The sequence below is a fragment of the Thalassophryne amazonica genome, chromosome 23, assembly GCF_902500255.1.
Source record: "Thalassophryne amazonica chromosome 23, fThaAma1.1, whole genome shotgun sequence".
Taxonomy (NCBI): Eukaryota; Metazoa; Chordata; class Actinopteri; order Batrachoidiformes; family Batrachoididae; genus Thalassophryne; species Thalassophryne amazonica.
In genome coordinates this window covers 8,278,649-8,294,087 of record NC_047125.1, presented here as the reverse complement: position 1 = coordinate 8,294,087, position 15,439 = coordinate 8,278,649, and the positions used below count along the sequence as shown (strand labels likewise).

The window sequence follows — 15,439 nt, the reverse complement described above, 5'->3', positions numbered from 1 at the left end:
TTTTGGTGCTCGCTCGATTGCGTCACACGGAGAGGAATATTTAAGATATATTTATTATATCATAGATTTTGCAGTGATGGCAAAGGTTTTCTTTGAAAATGTCAGAGATTTTGAATACTATGCACCCCAGAGTGGCGCACAGTGCATGATGAGCCATGTCTGTCTGACTGGAAGTCTCCAACAGGCTTCAAAGTGACACTTTCCACTGTCCTTCCTTTTTTGTGGAGTTGGGTGGAACTCGGCATAACACGGGCGTCTGCGAGGTGGTCTCAGTGGGTGGAACAAACACCTCGCTGGGGGAATGTCACTCACCAGGAGGATGTGTTATTTCCCCAAATGACATCATCTAGTCTTGTTGAGCAGTTTTTAATTCAGGTGTTTCCTCATAAAACATTTCCTGACACTGATCTGTATCGAGATTTAGTAAACATTAATGTACCATAAAGGTCAAAAGAGAAAGGGGGAATGATTGAATGATTTAAAGACCACCTCCTTGTCAGTGGAACACGGTGTGTGTGTTATACGTCAGTCCATCAGTCAGTGCTTCCCGATGATGCTGCCACCGTGCAAATTTTACAAAAAAAAAAAAAAAAAATCTGTTTCTGATGGATGGAGTATGTGAAAGAGCTTTCTTACCAGTCAGTCTGGTTAGCAATTTCCACAAAAACAAATAAAACAAACAAACACGCCCTAAAAGTTTCCCTCATTATATCTGTTTACTGAGACAGTACAGGTGCGTAGCCAGAGGGACACGAGGTGGAATGGGCCCACCCCCTCCTTGTTTGAGTAATAATAGCAACAACAACAATAATAATAATAACAATGAATGTATTTTTTGAAACTCAGTCATTATTATTCTGAGTGTCATAGTTTTACTACTATAGTTCTGGCACTGAGATGAAACTGAAGAGACATAAAGTAAATTTAAAAAAAATAAATATTAAGTATGGATTTAAAGGGTTTTTTTTGTTCTTTTTTTGTTTTTCTTAATGCATGGCAGAGTTGTTAGTCACAAACATGCAGTCACAGTATTTCACAAAATACAAGCGTCGGACTGGGAGTCTGTATTCACACAATATTAAGAGTCTGATTATTGTTGGGGCAAACACACCTGATCGGGACATCCCCAAAGATGTAATTATACTTCTTACACCTTTCACTCTTTTTTTTTTTTTTTTTTTTTTTTTTTAATCCAAAAATTAAAGCTGAAAGTGTCCATGTGTCAATGGTTTTATAGCTAATGCGTGAAAACGCGGTCGATGTCCCCCAAATATTAAAGTTACTTTTATATTCCCCTCATTACACACTGCATCTGTGTGACATTAATTGAACCAAATCAGATCTGATTTGGCGTGACCAGCTGACATCACCATCATAAAGGAGCTTGTGGGCCGTACTGACTCTGGGACTGTTGTCACATGTTATTTGTGTGTTTTTGGATGTGAGTTGACAAAATGTTAAATTTATTGAGGTCATATGATTGTGGTATAATTTGCTCTCAATTATTCATTTCACTGAGCCCGTTTCAAGAAGATGGGCAATCAGGGAGGTATTATGGGGAAAAAAGCTGGGAATCAGTTTCATATATTGAAATAATGCAAACACAAATTGTACCCCGGGTACAATATATGTCACCCATTACTATCATTTGCTTGCAGGTCCTTTATCAACAATGACACAACCTCTCATCTTTTTTATTTATTTATTTATGTATTGTTCTTGTAGGCAGCACAGTGGATTAGTGGTTAGCACTGTCGCTTCACAGCAAGAAGGTCACTGAATCGGTTCCCACCTGTGGTCTTTCTGTGTGGAGTTTTCATGTTCTCCCCATATTTGTGTGGGTTCCTTCCAGGTGCTCTGACTTCCTCCCACATCCAAAAGACCTGCAGGTGGATTGGCAACTTTAAATTGTCTGTGGGTGTGAATACATTTGTTTGTCTACAGTGCATCCGGAAACTATTCACAGCGCTTCACTTTTTCCACATTTTGTTATTTTACAGCCTTATTCAAAAATGGAGTAAATTCATTTTTCCCTCAAAATTCTACTCACAACACCCCATAATGACAATATGAAAATTTTTTTTTGCAAATTTACTAAAAATAAAAAACTAAGAAATGACATGTACATAAGTACAGTGTTTCTTCCCCCCCCCCCCCATTAAGGTCATCCGAACTGCAGATTTAAAGTGACCATATCAGAGAGGTGGCCTTTGTTGAGGGGGGGACAAAGTCCAGCATGTGTACAGTACTCGATAACATATTGCTACAAGCATGAAGTTTGTGGAAAAACATCACCGATTTATTGACTACAGTCAGAGACAAACCATGTCTTATTATAATAATAATAATTTAGTGATTTATATAGCTCCAAATCACGAGTAATCGCCTCAAGGCGCTTCACAAGCATTTAAAAGCAGAATAAAATGAAATAAGATTAAAATACAATAAAAATGTAATCATAAAAATTAAAAGAAGTCAAATAAAAAGTCTAAAAAAAAGACAATAAAATACTAATGATAAAACAGGGAGAAGAGATGTGTCTTCAACCTGGCTTTAAAAGTCTCCACAGAGTCCGACTGTCGTATTTGTGCAGGCAGATCATTCCACAGAGCTGGAGCTGGTGATAAAAAGCTCTGTAACCCGCTGACCTTTTCTTCACCCTCGGGACACACAGTAGTCCTGCACCCTGTGAATGCAGAGCCCTTGCCGGCACATAGGACTCAACCAGGCCGGCCAGATAGGGGGGCGCCAGTCCATGAACAATCTTATAGGCCAATAGTAATACCTTAAAATCCGATCTCAAGGAGACCGGAAGCCAGTGAAGGGATTCCAGAACTGGCGTAATATGATCAAACCTTCTGCTTCGCGTCAGAAGTCTGGCAGCAGCATTTCAGCAGCAGTCTTCCACTCAAGCTCAGCTCAAAACATCACAGCACAAGAATTATATCCTTTAAAATCACAAAAGTGATATAAAATCAAAACAAGTCCACAAAACAGTTAAGCATATAAAATCTTTAACTTGCCTGGCAACATCTGATGTCTTGGAAATATCATCCATTACCATCAGGACATGATGGAAGAGTTTCTTCCTGTAGTGCATCATCGCGTTTGTATGAATGTTGTTGATCTGCATTTTACGAACACTGAAATAAACAGCTGACTTTCAGGAACCTTCTCCTTTCTCATTCAAACGAATGACTTTCACTTTTTCTTCAAACGTTAAAGCTTTTCTTTATTGAGATGTGGGAATTTTGCCAAGGGGAGCCATTTTTCTTTGTTCATTTGTTTACTGGAGTAATCTTGTGAGCTCACGTTCTCGGGAAAGCTTCCATTGGGAATTCCTGTAGAGTGGCCGTTGTTGAGAGGATTTTCATCCTTTTGAGTGGACCGCTGGCCCCGTTTGAGGGGTAAAATCAATAGAAAGACAGTTGCAGTAGAAATGTGGCTGTCTATGCAGGATGGCCGCTCTCACGAGCGGCCACTAATGAAGGGTTCCACTATATTCACACCGTTTGCTCAGTACTTTGTTGATGCACCTTTGGCAGCAGTTACAGCCTCAAGTCTTCTTGAATATGATGCAACAAGCTTGGTGCTCCTATCTTTGGGCAGTTTTGCTCATTCCTCTCTGCAGCACCTCTCAAGCTCCATCAGGTTGGATGTGGAGCGTCAGTGCACAGACATTTTCAGATCTCTCCAGAGATGATCAATCAGATTCAGGTCTGGTTTCTGGCTGGGCCACTCAAGGACATTCACAGAGTTGTCCTGAAGCCACTCCTTTGATTGGCTGTGTGCTTAGGGGTCATTGTCCTGCTGAAAGATGAACTGTCACCCCAGTCTGAGGTCAAGAGCGCTCTGGAGCAGGTTTTTATCCAGGATGTCTCTGTCCATTGCTGCATTCATCTTTCCCCCCATCCTGACTAGTCTCCCAGTTTCTCTTGCTGAAAAACATCCCCACAGCATGATGCTGCCACCACCATGCCTCACTGTAGGGATGGTGACTGGTTTCCTCCAAACATGACGCCTGGCATTCACACCAGAGTTCAATCTTTGTCTCATCAGACCAGAGAATTTTGTTTCTCATGGTCTGAGAGTCCTTCAGGTGCTTTTTGTCAAACTCCAGGTGGGCTGTCATGTGCCTTTGACTAAGGAGTGACTTCCGTCTGACCACTCTACCATACAGGCCTGATTGGTGGATTGCTGCAGAGAAAATTGTCCTTCTGGAAGGTTCTCCTCTCTCCACAGAGGAATGCTGAAGCTCTGACAGAGTGACAGAGCGGTCTTGGTAACCTCCCTGATTAATGTCCGATCGCTCAGTTTAGACGGGCGGCCAGCTCTAGGAAGAGTCCTGGTGGTTCTCAACTTCTTCCATTTATGGATAATGGAGGCTAATGTGCTCATTGGGACCTCAAAGCAGCAGAAATATTTCTGTGCGCTTTCCCAGATTTGTGCCTCAGGACAATCCTGTCTCTGAGGTCTACAGACAGTTCCTTTAACTTCATGCTTGGTTTCTGCTGTGACATGCACAACTGTGGGACCTTATATGTAGACAGGTGTGTGCCTTTCCAATTCATGTCCAATCACCTGAATTTACCCCAGGTGGTTTCCAGTTAAGCTGTTCTCAAGGATGATCAGTGGAAACAGGATGCGTCAGAGCTCAATTTTGAGCTGCATGTGAAAGACTGTGAATACTTAATGTACATGTGATTTGTTAGTTTTTTTTTATTTTTAATAAATTTCCAAAAATCTCAAAATACCTTTTTTCACATTGTCATTATGGGGTATTGTGTGTAGAATTTTGAGGAAAAAAAAATCTCATCCATTTTGGAACAAGGCTGTAAAATTTAAATATGTGGATGTGAATACTTTCTGGATGCACTGTATATGTGGCCCTGCGACAGACTGGCGTCCTGTCCAGGGTGTACCCCGCTTCACTCCCTATGACTGCTGGGATAGGCTTCAGCCACCCGTGACCCTTAATTGGAGTAAGCGGTTGATGATGAGTGAGTGAGTGAGTATTGTTTTCGTAGCATCTTGATTTTTTTTTTAAAACCCGTCTATTAGCATTTTCTGACATTTTCCATTGCTCTGCATTCAACCTATTAAATTTACACTGGGCATTTTTTGTAATGGTTGTTTTCAGCTCCCGCCAAAGGTTTTCAGTGTGCTTTTTGTCAGGACATAATGACCAGTGACAAACAGTACATCCTTTCGTTTTCCGACATTTTTTTGTAATTTTGGATGTGTGCTTTGTGTTGTCATTGTCCGGAGCCCGAAAATAAAGTGTGACATTGAGCTGCCTTCTCCACGTGTATTTTTAATTGTGACCATCAGGGGGAGCTGCAGAAACAATGTGCACAGTTGTTACATGAAAAAAGCTTCAAGGTGTAAATGGCCTAAATAATTTTTCTCCTCCATCACCCTGCTTGTGTGTAAGTCATTTGTGATGATAATGTGGGAACGCTCAGATGTCGGCAACTGATGATCAGGTAACATAACGTTACGCTGCTGCTTCACCATCGACAGTAGGCTGAGTTAAAAAAGGGTCTACACAATCAAGATTACGATGTTGTGCTGCTTAAAGACTCAAGACCTTTGTCTCAGAGTTGGTTATCTGAAATTAAGATTTTGAATAATGTCATTGTTCATGTGATGTATTCAGTATCTCCAGTTCTACAGGTGGCAGCAGCTCTACTTTTGGGTTCAAATGTCCATAGAACGTTAGCTGAGAAAGACTTCAGCTTATCATTGAAAGAGTTTGCAAACATTAGTCTTGTCTTTGTATATATTTCTTTCTTCTTCTTGGCATCTGCCCATGGACTCCAACTTGGTGTAGTGGGGTTTGGTATGGACTGAAACCATCAATCAGGATTAGTCCAGGTCAGCCAGGAGCTCTTTGGACGTCTCACATGGTCTCTTCTCCAACCTTTGCACTGCACTCTTGGTGTCACAGCTTGGATGCAACTTTAAACTTTTATGACTGTGAAACTTTTTGATAAATTTGCAATTTCTTGGCACAGGGATTTAAAAATATTTGGTGATTTCCTTGTACACTGAATTTTTTTTAAATTATAGCATTTCAGATGCTCTCAGACAGCACCTTTGTCTTCACCATTTTAAAGAAAAAACTGGAAACAATTGTCCCCTTTTAATACAGTAAAACCAACATTCATTAGGTATTTTAGGTCATGTGACTAACAATTAAGCACAATTGAGTATTTCTGTTTGTGGATGCCATTCAAAACCATCAAACAGATGCCAGTACATTTGATTTTATTCCACTTTGGTTTTTTGGGACATATTGAAAACAAATATTGAAAACAATATTGAAACAAACAGCAAACACAAAACTGAAGAATATTACATTGACTATGACTTCTCTTCCAGTGCAGATGTTCACTGTATGAACCGAAGATAATTCATGTTTTGTATCGTCAACTTCATTTCATTTGTGGCAGGTGATGATCTAGTGGTTAAGGCGTTGGGCTTGAGACCAGAAGATCCTCAGTTCAAATCCCAACCTGATAGGAAAATCACTAAGGGGGTGATTCTTAGACTACGGGCACTTATGTCCTTTGATCATATTGTATGAAAAACAGAAAAAAAGGGGAAATTTCACACTTTTAGTTATCTTTACAATGAAAGTGTTTTAAGAAATTTGTTCTAGTAGTCTATGATGACTTTTTCAGCATCATTATATGCAAATATTGCCGTTTTGTACTTGTCCCACACCGACTTTTGATCTTCAATGATAAAAATGAACGGTTAAAAAGACGTTTTTTTTCTAATGTTTTAAAACATCTCTGAATAAAATATCAGTAAAATAATCAAAACATCATTGGGGTATTCAATGTCATACAACTGTTGTGATTTTTTTTAAACAAAATGTAGTTGTCCCACACTATTGCCGTAATTTCCACCACAACACTGTAATGTCCCTTTAAACAGTTTGTATGAAAGATTGTTTGGGTAGTTTCTATGGAGATAAACAGTGACATCAGAGCACATGTATATAGCGCCAAATCACAACAAACAGTTGCCCCAAGGCACTTTATATTGTAAGGCAATGGTGTGGTGGAAATTACATTTACAAGGCCAATAGTGGCCGTAGTTAAAGATTCACCCAAGGGCCCTTGGGCAAGGTCTTTAATCCCCTATTCCTCCCAGTGTGTAGTGAGCACCTTGTATGGCAGCACCCTGACATCGGGGTGAATGTGAGGCATTATTTGTAAAGCGCTTTGAGCATCTGATGCAAATGGAAACCGCTATATAAATGCAGTCCATTTACCATTTATTTGTTAAAGTGCATCCATTCTTGCACTTTCAAACCTGCAGCGCATTCCCATAAAATTTGGGATTGGGTAGTTTAGGGCTAGTAATGGGGTTTAAACAAAATACATACATTTCAAACAGGTGACATCTTTGCATGATTGTAATTACATTTTCGTACAAAAGCAAGAGCCACTTAATGCTGAGGAGCAAAGACAGGCAGAGGATCTCTGGTTTATAAACAAATGCAGGAGAAAATTCTTGAAATACTTGAAAAAAATGTTTCTCAAAGAAAGACTGGAAGAGATGTGCATAGTTCTCTGTCTACAGTGCCTATTGTCGCTAAATAATTCAAGGAATCTGGAGGAAGTTCAGTGTGTAAAGGGAAAGGAAGCAAGCGTAAACTGAGCAGCAGTGATCTCTGATCCCTCAGAAGGAACTGCATCAAGACCCATCATTCATCAATAGCTGATGGAATCACATGGGCAAGGGATTATTTTGGGAAACATTTGCAATACAATACACATTCACAATTGCCACTTAAAACTTTCCTGTGCAAAAAACAAGCCATTGTCTTCTCTGGGTTTGAAGGCATCTGGATTGGACCATCACACATTGGAAACATATATTGTGGTCAGACAAATCAGTATTGCAGATTTTTTTTTTTTTTTTTTGAAGGAAGGGACACCATGTGCTCCAAACCAAAACTAAGAAGACCATCCAGTCTGAATGTCGGGGTGTGTCATAGAATGGGCTTGTGTCAATGCCCTTGGCAAAGGTAATTTATACTCTTTAGACGGCTGCATTAATGCAGAAAAGTACATTGAGATTTAAGAGGAACATATGCTGCCTTCAAAGTGACATCTTTCCCAGAGACATCCATGCATTTTACAAGAAGATGCACACATTACAAAGGCATGGCTACAGCAGAAGAAGATGCAGGTACTGGAGTACTCTATCTGCGGTGCTGACCTGTCCCCAATGGAGAATGGGAGGAGAATTTTGAGGCATAAAAATGCAACTGTGACCCCGTACACTTGCACACCTTCTTGTTTGTAGGAAGAATGGGACAAAAATAACACCTGAAATTTACCATCCCATCTTTTCTGGAATGTGTTGCAATATCTTGGGTTCCCAAGGTTTTCTGATTTGGGGTTGTCTTTGTTATTTTGTGTATCATAGTATGGCCAAAGCGGGCAGCACAGTGACAGTGGTTAGCACTGTTGCCTCACAGCGAGAAGGTCATGGGTTCGATTCCCACCTGTGGCCTTTCTGTGTGGAGTTTGTGCATTCTCTCCATGTGTGCGTGGGTTCTCTCTGGGTGCTCCGGCTTCCTCCCACATCTAAAGACACACAGGTTAGGTGGATTGGCCACTTTAAATTGTCCATAGGTGTGTGTGCAGGTGTGAATGTGTTTGTCTATGTGTGGCCCTGCGACAGACTGGTGTCCTGTCCAGGGTGTACCCCGCCTCACGCTCTGACTGCTGGGATAGGCTCCAGCCCCCCGCGGCCCTTAATTGGATGAAGCAGTTGAAGATGAGTGTGTGTGTGAGAGTATGGCCAAAGCAGATGGTCACCCTACTGGTTCTAGTCTGCTTGAATTTTTTTCATGTAATCAAAACACCTGAAGGAGTTTTTTTCTTTCCACTGTTGGCAGTGCGCTTGCTCAGGGGGTGGGTGAGCTTAAACTTACTCACATGTAGCACCTTGAGGTGACTTATATTGTGATTTGGCACTATATTTAAATTCAGTTTATTGCTTGTTGAGCCAAAGACTCACCCGCGGGGATGCATATGTGACAATTTACAACGATCTATAATTGAGCTTGTTTATTGATGATCTACATGTTTGATAATTCTTTGTTGTACTTGGTTTATTTGATCTCTGTTGTTGTTAGAATGGCCTAAGCACTCGGTCACCCCTCTGAATCTGGTCTGCTTGAGTTTTCTTCCTCAAAAAATGCCAGAGGGAGTTATTTCTTACCACTGTCACCTAAGTGCTTGCTCAGGGGGATTGGTAAGGTTATACCTTACCCTTGTTAAGTACCTTGGGGTGATTATGCTGTAATTTGGCACTTTATAAATAAATTTAATTTAAATAAATAAATTGAAATTCACTCTTTGAAAACATTGTTTAGTGTAACTTTGAACATTTTAGAAAATACTCTGGTTGTACAAAATTGATTCTTTTGCACTGATTTGTGAAGACATTCTGAATTATGTACTTGTAAAACAGGTGTATCAATAAAATAATGTTTCAGTCGAAATATGTAAGATCACAGAATCAAAACATGCTCAACCTTCACTTTTACATTCTCTGATATCCTGAGCAAAACCATGGTTAAATAATTTATAGTTCATTTCTGTTCTTCTATCTTGCAGGTGGAAAAGGTGATGCCTCCTGACACTTTCTACTTCTCCATCGTAAGGGATCCGGTAGCTTTGGCTGAGTCCTCTTTTGCGTATTACAAAGACGTTGCCCCTGCCTTTCGGAAAGCCAAAAGCTTGGGTGAATTTGCAGATGACCCTAACAAATTTTATGACCCTCGTCTTCGCAACAACCACTATGCCCACAACTTGCTGTGGTTTGATTTTGGTATGGACCACAATGCCAATTTCTCCATAGCTCTAGCTCAACACGGTGTGGACATGATTCGTCAGACATTCAAGCTGATACTGGTGTCGGAGTATTTTGACCAGTCCATGATCCTGCTGAGGCATGCACTCTGCTGGCCACTGGATGCTGTGGTCTCATTTAGCCTCAATGCCCGACAGCAGAAGCCAAAAGGCTTTGTGGGAATTGGTGGGAGCTGGATGAGCAAAGCAGCAGCAACAGCAGGTGTCAGTATTACAGGTGGGCACACACAAGGAAAGACGCCCCCCAATCTGTTGCTCACTGATCAACAGCGAGTGAAATTGCAAGAGTGGAATGCTTTAGATTGGTACTTGTATAAAGCTTTCAACCAGACCTTTTGGGAAGAAATTGACAGGTTTGGACATGCCCAAATGGAAGAGGAAGTGGCTCTTCTCAGGATGCGTCGAGACGATCTGGCCCGCGTGTGTCTGAAGGATGGTGGGAAACCTGTGGAGGCTTTCCGGATTCAAGACAAAACCATCCGGCCTTTCCAGAGTGGATTAGTGAAGATACTTGGATACGAGCTGCAACAGGGGCTGGACAACAGCACCCGGACAGCCTGTCTGAGGATGATTAGACCAGAGATCCAGTATAAAGATCTGCTGGATGCTAAGCAGTTTCCACGGGGTCAGCCGGTCCAAGGACAGCAGAACTTAGGACTCATTATACCAGCCGTTGAGTCTTATGGGAAAAAAGATTTGTCCAGGACAGGAGAAAGGCTGGTAATAAGAGAAGCAGCAGAGGAGGGGGAGAGAGACTGGGATGGAAGGTGGCTTTTGAAAGGTAATCGGACCTTAATACCAGAGACTGGAAAACACAGACTGAGATAGTCCGTCTTTGACCTCCAAAATTTTTTTTTTTTCCTCTTACAGCAGGTACATAATAAACTGAAAACTGACATTGTTATTTACAAATGAGGAACAGACAGACTTGAAAACAAAATGGTACTCGACTCAGCTTCCACTTCGACTATTTTGGATGATTTGCTTTTATGTGTGATTTTTTTTTTTTTTTTTTTTTTTTTTTTTAAGTCTGAAGCTCTTGACGCACCAGGAAACATTCATGGGTGCGGCGAGATTGTGGAGCTGAATTGCATGCTCTGTTTCCACAAGATATGAAAGGACAACTGCCTTTTACATGGAAAAGCATGTGTTCGCACGTACTTCAGCTCATTTGCCTATTAGTCACGTGAAAGCAGATAACCTGTAGGATCCCAGAACAAATTCCAGACATTCTAAGAACTTATCCAACTAAGGGTACTTGTATAACACTGATTTTACATTGTTGGTTTGGTTGACCACTCTTACAGTAAGACCTATTCTGCATGTGCTTCTGTTATGAGGTACTTTAATGTGAACATGTTAAGTTTAAGTAACTGACAGGTGGAAGTGATCCATACAATTTTGTGATTAAACCTGACATTGATTGTACGGAAGGTAGATGTTGTAGATATCTTTCATAACCATCAGTACCCAGAGATGTCAAATCCGGCTTAAAGTAAAAACCCTCCCATGTGTTGCTTCTACCTGTGCACCTAAAGCAGGTGATCGCAATAATTAGCTCATCCACCTGCCTGAAGAGCTGAACTAATTACAATCAGCTGGTTTATTGGGAAGATGGAACAAATATGTGGCTGGACTTTTACTTTCTGAAGCTGGATTTGACACCTCTGTCAGTACCTGTGATCACTGCTGTGAATCAGTTTCTCATCCCAAGCACCACAGGCCACCAGCACTGCTCATTTTCAGTCACTCCCTACGTCAGCCCACAAGAGTCTCAGGTCAGGTCAGGAAGCATGCAATCATTTATGTGTTGCTGCATCTACCACACCACAGAATCATCTTAGGTCCTACAACCCCAATTCCAATGAAGTTGGGACATTGTATGAAATGTAAATAAAAACACAATACAATGATTTGCAAATCCTCTTCAACATATATTCAGTTGAATACACCACAAAGACAAGATATTTAATGTTCAAACTGATAAACTTTTTTGTTTTTGTGCAAATATTTGCTCATTTTGAAATGGATGCCTGCAACACATTTCAAAAAAGATGGGACAAGGGCAACAAAAGACTTGGAAAGTTGATAAATGCTCAAAGAACACCTGTTTGGAACATTCCACAGGTGAACAGGTTAATTGGAAACAGGTGAGTGTCATGATTGGGTATAAAAGGAGCAAAGATGGGGTGAGGATCACCACTTTGTGAACAACTGCGTGAAAAAATAGTTCAACAGTTTAAGAACAATGTTTCTCAATGTTCAATTGCAAGGAATTTAGGGATCCCATCATCTTCAGTCCATAATATAATCAGAAGATTCTGAGAATCTGGAGAACTTTCTACATGTAAGCGGCAAGGCCGAAAACCAACATTGAATGCCCGTGACCTTCTATCCCTCAGGTGGCACTGCATTAAAAACCAACATCATTGTGTAAAGGATCTTACCATGTGGGCTCAGGAACACTTCAGAAAACCATTGTCAGTTAACACAGTTCGTCACTACATCTACAAGTGCAAGTTAAAACTCTACCATGCAAAGTGAAAGCCATACAACAACCAACATTTAGAAATACCGCCGCCTTCTCTAGGCCCTGAGCTCATTTGAAATGGACAGACGCAAAGTGGAAAAGTGTGCTGTGGTCTGATGAGTCCACATTTCAAATTGTTTTTGGAAATCATGGATGTCGTGCCCTCCGGACAAAAGAGGCAAAAGACCATCCAGATTGTTACCAGCGTAAAGTTCAAAAGCCAGCATCTGTGATGGTATGGGGGTGTGTTAGTGCCCATGGCATGGGCAACTTGCACATCTGTGATGGCACCATGAATGCTGAAAGGTACATCCAGGTTTTGGAGCAACACATGCTGCCATCCAAGCAACATTTTTTTCAGGGACGTCCCTGCTTATTTCAGCAAGACAATGCCAAGCCACATTCTGCATGTGTTACAACAGCGTGGCTTCTTGGTAAAAGAGTGCGGGTACTAGACTGGCCTGCCTGCAGTCCAGACCTGTCGCCCATTGAAAATGTGTGGCGCATTATGAAGCGCAAAATACGACAACAGAGACCCCAGACTGTTGAACAACTGAAGTCGTACATCAAGCAAAAATGGGAAAGAATTCCACCTACAAAGCTTCAACAATTCATGTCCTCAGTTCCCAGACGCTTATTGAGTGTTGTTAGAAGGAAAAGTGATGTAACACAGTGGTAAACATACCACTGTCCCAGCTTTTTTGAAACATGTTGCAGGCATCCATTTCAAAATGAGCAAATATTTGCAAAAAAACAATGTTTATCAGTTTGAACATTAAATATCTTGTCTTTGTGGTGTATTCAACTGAATTATAGGTGGAAGAAGATTTGCAAATTATTATATTCTGTTTTTATTCACATTTTACAGTGTCCCAATTTCACTGGAATTGGGCTTGTAGATGGCAGCCACCCAGGCAGACAACTGGTCCATCCCCCCCTCTTGAACGTGATCATCGTGCTGTACCAAGGTGAAATGTGGATGTCCCCTTAGCCTTCTTCAGCTGATGGGGTCCTCGTAACTGTGCGCAACAAAGCTTCTCAAACCAAAGGTCTGGTGGTCACATGGTTTTGGATTTGACCACCCAAAAAGCCCTTAGGATAATCTCCTGTCTATAGTATGGTGGGCGCAGCAACACGTGGCACCAGCACATGCTCCCGCTGACCTGACTGACTACAGAAAATCACTTTGTTGTTGTTGTTCAAAAACCTTGGACATCCCTTTATTTTCTTCCACTTATCTCAGTCTTGGTCATGGTAGCAGCAGACCAAGCAGCTCATCTCACACTGCTCTATAACCAGCCAAGTCCTCTAACCCCCTGGGGGAACCCAAGGTGTTCCCAAGCCAGCTGGGAAATATAATCCCTCCAGTGTTTAGTGGGTCTTCCCCAGGGCCTCCTCCCAGTTGGACGTCATGACCAGAGATGAGGATAGGAGCATAAAATGACTGGTAAATGAAGAGTCTCACCTGCTGTCTCAGCTCTTTCTTTGTAATGATGGTCTGGTACAGTGTCTGCAGGACCTCAGATGCAGCCCCAATCTGCCTGTCAATCTCATGCTCCATCTTAACAAGACCCCAAGATACTTGAACTCTTCTACTTGGGGCAGGAACTCTCCCCTGACCCAGAGGAGACAATCCACCCTTTTCTGACAGTGGATCGTGGGCTCAGATTTCTTGCTTTACACAGTGCCTAAAACCTGCCCAGTCCCCATCAGAGATCAATGCCCGGTGAAGCCAACAGAAGCCCATCATCCTCGGCATGGAAATCGGACTCTCTCTCTAACTAGAAGGCTAAAAACCCAGTGCCTCGCCTTGTGACCAGAGAATCCTTTTGAGCTGTTGGGAGTACCATTGACTAACTTCATATGCACAACGACACCTGCTGACCTCCGTTACATTTAGTGAATCCAGCCTTGGACAAGCAGAGTCTTGACTTTGAGTTCTTAACAGGTCAACAACACCTGACTGAAGGGAGCTGAAATTACAGCAGGAAAATGTGCAGTGCTGGGAGGCTCTGAGGACCAGGGCTGAGGAGCACTGCTATAAATGCTGTGAAGGAACCATTTTTTGGTTCACCCAGTGTTCCCCTTGAGCATTATTCCCCCAAACATGCTGTCCTACCATCCTCCATGATGTTTTCTTCATCTTTAAGGATGAAGCTCAAAGCTGAGATTTATTTACCTCGGTGCTCTTGTTTGTTAAAATATGTTTGTGGTGTTAGTCTTCCAGGTGGAAACTGTTTGAGGGAAGCTGAAGTAAAACTCTAACTGGAATTCCACAAGGAAACCACCTCTAGATTCACTAGTATTAAACTGTTCAGGTTGTGTATGTTACACGTGTCTGAGGGTATGTACACTTTATGTATCTCACATGGTACTGTTGCCTTCATCACCAAGGTTGTTTCCATCCACTTATGTGTTGCGGTGTCGGCAGGATCACTCAAAAGACAAAGATTTTAACATTGGATAATGTGGAGTCTTTCTACTGTACCAATTTTGCTGAAACTTGTTTTAAAGGTTATGCCTGGCAAATCCAGATAAATGGACAGAACCAGAAAATTTGTATTATTATTCTTAACCTTGCAAGGCTTCGGACTACAGCAAAGAGATTTAATGTGTACCGTTCTGACTGAGTTGTACTTCTCACGTTTGGGAAGTGTGTGCATAAGTAAACATATTATCTCTACATTATTGTCATGAAGTTCACTGAGAATCGTGCTTACAGTATGTCTATAATGCAATACCTCAGAATACACACTAATATACATGTACAGTTATGTTTGGAAGTTTACATACAGTATACTTGTCACGGGCATAAATGTCTTGGCAATTTTTGGCTTTTAATTGCTGCGGACTGTTCTTTTGTCAGGGTGCAGTGTGTGTACAGCATACATCAGTAATGACTTTCAAAATCAAGAACTGGGGCACAAGTTTGAGTTCATTTTCTCTCAATCCACACAGCATCATAATTATACACCATGTCTTACCTATGATTGATTCTATGACTGCT

At 41.4% G+C, this 15,439-nt stretch overlaps 1 protein-coding gene and 1 long non-coding RNA gene across 3 annotated transcripts in view; one reads left to right on the top strand and one right to left on the bottom strand.

Moving 5' to 3' along the window:
- Window positions 1-10,932, top strand: part of gal3st4 (galactose-3-O-sulfotransferase 4) — a 42,912-nt gene extending 31,980 nt beyond the window's left edge. The window contains exon 4 of one of the 2 annotated variants that reach the window (XM_034164679.1): window positions 9,648-10,932. In XM_034164679.1, the coding sequence (XP_034020570.1) occupies window positions 9,648-10,730 (1,083 nt within the window). In that variant the 3' untranslated portion in view covers window positions 10,731-10,932. The remainder of the gene's footprint in view (window positions 1-9,647) is intronic. The other variant, XM_034164678.1, reaches the window with a different exon arrangement.
- LOC117505135 lies at window positions 10,766-13,746 on the bottom strand. The gene is made up of 2 exons (XR_004559033.1): window positions 13,353-13,746; window positions 10,766-11,749 (listed from the first exon to the last, which is right to left on the bottom strand). It is a non-coding gene; the product is annotated as an uncharacterized LOC117505135 (long non-coding RNA).
- Between the last annotated feature and the right edge of the window lie 1,693 nt (window positions 13,747-15,439).